Here is a 7,697-nt window from a genome sequence, read left to right as displayed (position 1 = left end):
TGTGTGTGTGTGTGTGTGTGTGTGTGTGTGTGTGTGTGTATTGTGTATGTGTGTGTGTATGTGTGTGTGTGTGTGTGTGTATGTGTGTGTGTGTATGTGTGTGTGTGTGTGTGTATGTGTGTGTGTATGTGTGTGTGTGTATGTGTGTGTGTATGTGTGTGTGTGTGTGTGTGTGTGTGTGTGTGTGTGTATTGTGTATGTGTGTGTGTGTATGTGTGTATGTGTGTGTGTGTGCAAGGTGATTTTGGTAGTGGTAGTGGTGATGGTGGTATCTGAGGAAATTGAGAATGAATATTGTATCAGGGTGCAGCCGCAACAGCAGCCTCAACAGTACCAGCAGCAGCAACGATAGCATCTTTAGCCTCAATAGCAGCAGTAGGAGAATAGGAGCAGCAGCAGAAAACCAGGAGAAGCAGCAGCAGCAGCAGCAGCAGCAGCAGCAGCAGCAGCAGCAGCTGGTGGTTGTGGTGGTGGGCGTGTCAGTTCGTGTCCCGGCACAGTTGGGTACGGACGTATGTGTGCGAGTGTGTGAGGTGGCTGGCGCTGCTGCTGCCACTCCTCCAGCGATACTTTCTCGCTCGTTCTCACGGAGGTCAGTCAACACAGTGGTAAACACAATGATTTTGCAAGAATGAACACTCTTACTGTGCAAAAACGGCACACGAGGCTGAACGCCCTTACTGAACACAAGGATAAACACAACTTTACAGAATACAACGATGAACAATACCCTAACTGAAACAAGGTTGAACACTAGTTCAGACAAGTGCATCAACCCCCATACTGACGGACACTGATGAACATCCTCACTAAACGATGGTGAACATCCTAACTGAACACAGTGAACCATAGGAAAATTAAATATAATCGACTCTAATCCCCCCCTCGGGATAACTTGGAAAATAATTTTTTTTTAATATGTGTTACTGTAAAGCAAAATAAAACGAATCAGCGAGAATTCAAGAGGAACTGTGACCACGATGGTCTGTAAACCTCCTGAAGTCAGCGCTACATGTGTTCTGTGTTTACATGGGCAGCTTTCTCTCCCCCTGTATGAACACTGACTCGCTGAAGTTCCACTGGGGGAGGAAAAACTTCTTTTTCTAAAACTTTGTTATGGTCTCATCAGGTGGTACGTAGAAGTTGTTAAAAAAAAAAGTACTTCACGAACGTATTGGGAAAAAAGGAAACATAGCATTGAGTGAAAAAGGTTCCATTGCTCCACTGGGAAAGAAAAGAAGGAAGAGTTGAGAGGTTGTAGGTGGGTGGCTGAAAGCTGACATCTATCCACCTGTACGATAACAGCATGAGATCAGTGGATTGGCGGCAGCCAGCACTTCCATTACCCCACGCACGTGCGTCTCCCGCACGCGCTTCGGACCTAGCACGTGTTCGTCTCAAGGATGCCTGGGGCGCAACACGCCCTTCCCTATCACCAGCTGGCCTCCGCACGAACACATCTTCAGTGCTCCATCCAGACCGTTCACGCGAGATCCCGACGCGCGCCGCCGCGTCACTAGCGACTGCCTACGTTACCCTGTCTGCGTGCCACGCGCGTGCAACTTCAACACGTGGTAAGCTGGACCACTTGCGGAGGAGTGAGGAACTTAGTATGAGACTAAAGTGCCGATACTCCTTGAGGATGATTTTCGGGTCATTTCTCCTGGTGCTTCTACAATTTCAAGGTAGGTTGCCTGTAATGTCACTTGTTTGCCGGTCATGTAGCAAGTTTCTAGATGATCTAACTGGCTGGTAGTCGTGCAGGTGCCTCTAGTAGGTGACCTGGCTGGTACTTAGTCATATAATCAGCTTCTAGGACCTAGATAATCTGACTGGACACCTAGTATATAGTTGAATGTACCCCTTGATTTACGAAAGTTAGGTTCCACTGCACATCACCCATCTAACATCACCCATCTCCTAACATCACCCATCTCCTTACATCACACATCACCTAATATCACCCATCTCCTATTATCAGTATCTCCTAACATTATCCAGCTTCTAATGTCACACATCCAACATCATATATTTCCTAACAACACTCATCTAACATCATACATCTAACATAACCACCTAAGAGGAGGTTCTTTGATGCTGCTGAGAGGCGCTTGATCTAAGGAATTGGATCTGTGCTTCAGTACCCTGAATTGAGCCTAAATACCTTCCATCCCTTCCCCTTGGCGCTGTATAATCCATACGGGCATAGCGCTCCCCCCTCCTGATTATAATAACAATCTTAGCATAACCCATCGACTAACATCACCCATCTCCTGACATCACCCGTCTCCTAACATCACCCATCTCGTAATATCACCCATCTCCTTACATCACCCATCTCCTAACATCACCAATCTCCTAACATCAGTATTTAATAATATCATCAAGCCTTGAACATCACCTCAATGGGCATTACCAAGGCCATCACCATTACTATTACCATCATCGCTCATGTAATCACCACCACCACCTACTACTACTACTACTACTACTACTACTACTACTACTACTACTAACAACGATGGTCACCACCAGCACCGCTACCACCACCATTACCGCCACCACCACCACCACCACAACCACTATCACCGCCGCCACCACCACCACCACCACCACCACCACCACCACCCACTCCGCCGCCACCACCACCACCACCACCGCCGTCGCCGCCGCCGCCACACCACCACCACCACCGCCACTTTACCACCACCACCGTCACCACCACCACCACCGTCACCACCGCCACCGTCACCATCACCACCACCGTCACCACCACCACCACCATCACCACTGTTACTACTACCACTCACTACCACCACACGCCAATACCATTACCACCATTACCACTACCACTCACTACCACTGTTTTCACTACCACTACCACTACTACCACTACCACTCAATAGCACAATAAGAGCAACAACAAAAAACACACACTCACTAGCACCACACCACCACCATTACTGCCACTACCATCACCACTACTACCACCGTTACCACCACCACCACCACCAACTGTTACTACTACTACTACTACTACTACTACTACTACTACTACTACTACTACTGTTACTACTACTACTGCTACTACTACTATTACTACTACTACTACTGCTACTATTATTACTACTACTACTACTTCTACCACTACTACTACTAGTAGTACTACCACCACCACCACTACTTCTACCACTATTACTACTACTATTACTATCACTTCTATTACTACTACTACCACCACCCTGAACAGCACAGTCACAACCACCCCCTCCAACCCCACCACCTCCACCCTCTTCCACCACCACCCTCACCACCATTCCAATCATACAGTCACAACATCCAGTTAACACCGTCGTCAGTCTTACTAAAGGACAGGTAAGCACCAAATAAATGTTCATTGAGAATATGAAAAGTAAAGGAATATATATATATATATATATATATATATATATATATATATATATATATATATATATATATATATATATATATATATATATATATATATATATATATATATATATATATATTACAAGCTTCCGTTTTACACTCCCTTGGCAGGACGGTAGTACCTCCCTAGGCAGTTGCTGTCGGAGTACTGTATGAGCCATTCGAGTTTAGCGTTCCTTTTAAATATTTCTGTGTAGAAAGCAAGGAAAAAGAAACTGAAGAGGTAAGAAGGAAGATGCAAGGAGAGGAAGATAAAAAAAATGGTGAAGATGAGGGAGGAAGAAAGTGGAAGAGAAGTTGTAAGACGAGGAAGGTGGGAGAAGACGATGATAAGAGAAGAGGAAAATGGGAAAAGAGTAGGATAAAAGATGAAGAGGATAGAAGAATAAGAATATAGAAGAAGAGGAGGATAGGAGAAGAGAAAGATGGGAGAAGAGAAGGCTAGGAGATGAGAAAGTTAGAAGAAATAGGAAGATATGAGGAGAGGACGAGGGGAATAAAAAGGAAGATAGGACAAGAGAAATATGGGTGAAGAAGACGGGAGAAGAAGAGGATGAGAGATAAGGTGTGAAGGGAAATAGGAGAAACAGATGACCGTGTGGAAAGAGGAAATGACGCTGGAGATAAAGATAATGTTATAAGAAGATAAATAACCACGAGAGACAGGGAAAATGTGGTGATGGGAGAGAGAGTGTGAGAGAAAGAGAGAGAGAGAGAGAGAGAGAGAGAGAGAGAGAGAGAGAGAGAGAGAGAGAGAGAGAGAGAGAGAGAGAGAGAGAGAGAGAGAGAGAGAGAGAGAGAGAGAATGGGGGGCAGCCCGTGTCTATGTGGTCACATGGTACACGGTCTGCTCTTTGCGTATCTCCTTTCCACGACCGGTTTCTTTACCCAATATTCAATCTTTGATCTCACCTGCATCTCCCTCTGCTTTCATTAAGTAATTATTTAAACTCTCATCATGTGTTATTCCAGTATATGCTATGGTTAAATCTGTATACCTTAACTATCTATAATTGTCGTATGCTATGGAAGCTCCACATCACATCACTTGCCTGACCTAACTGAAAATTTGAGCTCATTACAAGCGGGGAACCGATAAGTAAAATCCTTACACAAATAACCTGCTTACGACGATGTAAGCTCTCTCCTGTGTGCGGGTTATTCGTGTATTGTTCCAGTCACGGTATTTTGCATTTTTGTTCTCTAAAGAAAACCCGTCTTAGACTTCATGGAGACATAATTCTCTCTAGGCCATACTAGGAGAGAAGGGACCTAGTATAATCCTCAATGCTCCTCAGTTACTCCTGAAAAACTCGTTCGTTTTTCCCCAATCGAGAGCTTAGATGCCGAAGCACTGCCACATCAGTGCTTCGGTTTCAAACCTTCAGACGGCGACAGGCACTTGGCTGTTTTTCCGACTATCGCAGTCCGAGGACATCTACTAGAATCAGCCAGCAATTCACAGTTGAGTTTTATGCTGTACATGATTTTATACATATTACAGCCACGTTCATCACCTCATTTATTATCTTTTCAGACTCAGGATATGCATTGCAGGCTCACTAGTAATGTGACTCCTCGCACCCTATAAGGCTCCTTATTCAACTGAGATTATGTCTAATTTCTAGAAACTACAGGGAAACCATTTTCCTGTTGGATCCCCTGGCACACTGGCGTCCACGGTGGCCAGAATGCAGACTCTGCTAATGGGTCTGCTGCTCATGATCTACCAACTTCTCTTATTCTGACTGAAACTCAGTACTGTCTTAGAGGCTCCGGACTCGCTAGCAGCAGCGTTGGTTTGACCTAGAGAACAATAAGTTATTTTCCGTCGAACCACAACTGGATTCCCGGTTGTCTTCCTTCCATCGCTGTCAGCCGTGGGGAACTTCCCTCTCTTCAACGTTTACGAATTGGCCAAACTATACTTACACATGACTTCCATATGAAAAGACACCCAGAACCTGTATGCAAGGGCCGCCGGGTGTTCTTGAAAGCTCACTACACATTAAAAGAATATTTCTACCCAACTAGAGCACGCAGGATCCACTTATCTTCAGCACAGAGTCGTATTTACTGTGACTGATCTCCTCGCGGAAAGCTACTACTATCACCACCACCACCCTACTACTACTACTACTACTACTACCACCACCCCCAGTACTACTACCATTACTACTACTACTAACTACTACTACTACTAACTACTACTACTACTAACTACTTTTACTACTACTGACTACTGCTACTAACTACTACTACTATTACTACTAAGTACTACAACTGCTGCTACTAACTACTACTACTACTAACTACTACTACTACTAATTTCTGCTACTACTAACTACTAATTCTTCTAACTACTACTGTTACTATTACTACTAATTACTATTACTAACTATTACTACTAACTACTACTACTAACTGTTACTACTTCTACTACTAACTATACTACTACTAGCTACTGCTACTACTACTACTACTACTACTAAGTACTACTACTAACTACTACTGCTAACTACTACTATTACTACTACTACTACTACTACTACTACTAACTGCTACTACAACTACTACTACTACTACTACTACTACTACTACTACTACTACTACTACTACTACTACTACTACTAACTACTACTAAGTACTACTACTACTAACTAATACTAACTACTACTGCTAACTGTTACTACTACTACTACTACTAACTACTACAATTACTACTACTACTACTAATACTACTACTAACACTACTGCTACTGCTACTACTACTACTACTAACTTCTACTACTAATACTACTACTACTACTACTACTGCTGCTACTACTACTACTACTACTACTACTACTACTACTACTACTACTACTACTACTAACTACTACTACTACTACTACTACTACTACTAACTACTACTACTACTACTACTACTACTACTAACTACTACTACTACTACTACTACTACTACTACTACTACTACTAACTACTACTACTACTACTACTACTACTACTACTACTACTACTACTACTACTACTACTACTACTACTACTACTACTACTACTACTACTACTACTACTACTACTACTAACTACTACTACTACTGCTACTACTACTACTACTACTAACTACTACTACTACTACTACTACTACTACTACTACTACTACTACTACTACTACTACTACTACTACTACTACTACTACTACTACTACTACTACTACTACTACTAACTACTACTGCTACTGCTACTACTACTACTACCACTACTACTACTACTACTAACTACTGCTACTACTACTACTACTACTACTACTACTACTACTACTACTACTACTACTACTACTTCTACTACTACTACTACTACTACTGCTACTACTACTACTACTACTACTACTACTACTAACTACTACTACTACTACTACTACTACTACCACTAACTACTACTACCACTAACTACTACTACTATTAATACTACTAACTACTAACTACTACTACTACTACTACTACTACTATTAAGTACTACTACTAACTGCTGCTACTACTAACTACTACTACTAACGGTTACTACTAACTACTACTACTAACTACTACTACTACTACTACTACTACTACTACTACTACTACTATTACTACTACTACTACCACTAACTACTACTACTACTAACTACTGTTACTACTACTAACTACTGCTACTACTACTAACTACTGCTACTACTACTAACTACTACTACTGCAACTACTAATACTAATTACTACTACTAACTGCTACTACTACTAACTACTACTACTAACTACTGCTACTACTACTAACTACCGCTACCACTACTAACTACTGCTACTACTACTAACTACTACTACTGCTACTACTAATACTAAGTACTACTACTAACTGCTACTACTACTAACTACTGCTAATACTACTAACTACTACTACTACTACTACTACTACTACTAACTACCACTACTACTAACTACTACTACTGCTACTACTAATACTAAGTACTACTACTAACTGCTACTACTGCTAACTACTACTTCTAACTACTGCTACTACTACTAACTACTACTACTACTACTACTACTACTAACTACTACTACTGCTACTACTAATACTAAGTACTACTACTAACTGCTACTACTACTAACTACTACTACTAACGATTACTACTACCTACTACTACTACTACTACTACTAACTTCTACTTCTTCTATTAACTACTACTACTTCTGCCACTACTAACTGCTACTATT

General features: G+C 41.9%; 1 protein-coding gene across 4 annotated transcripts in view; it reads left to right on the top strand.

Annotated features, from left to right (window-relative positions):
• Positions 1 to 494: 494 nt before the first annotated feature.
• LOC128684074 (cell adhesion molecule Dscam2) overlaps positions 495 to 7,697 on the top strand; it is a 1,056,358-nt gene continuing 1,049,155 nt past the window's right edge. For all 4 annotated transcript variants that reach the window (XR_011392763.1, XM_070091160.1, XM_070091153.1 and 1 more), the window contains exon 1: positions 495 to 1,685. Coding sequence is in view for 3 of the 4 variants with exons in the window: in XM_070091160.1 (XP_069947261.1) it covers positions 1,307 to 1,685 (379 nt within the window). In the remaining variant the exon portion in view is untranslated. The remainder of the gene's footprint in view (positions 1,686 to 7,697) is intronic.

This window comes from Cherax quadricarinatus, chromosome 3, assembly GCF_038502225.1.
Source record: "Cherax quadricarinatus isolate ZL_2023a chromosome 3, ASM3850222v1, whole genome shotgun sequence".
Lineage (NCBI taxonomy): Eukaryota > Metazoa > Arthropoda > Malacostraca > Decapoda > Parastacidae > Cherax > Cherax quadricarinatus.
This window is presented reverse-complemented; position numbering and strand designations above follow the sequence as displayed.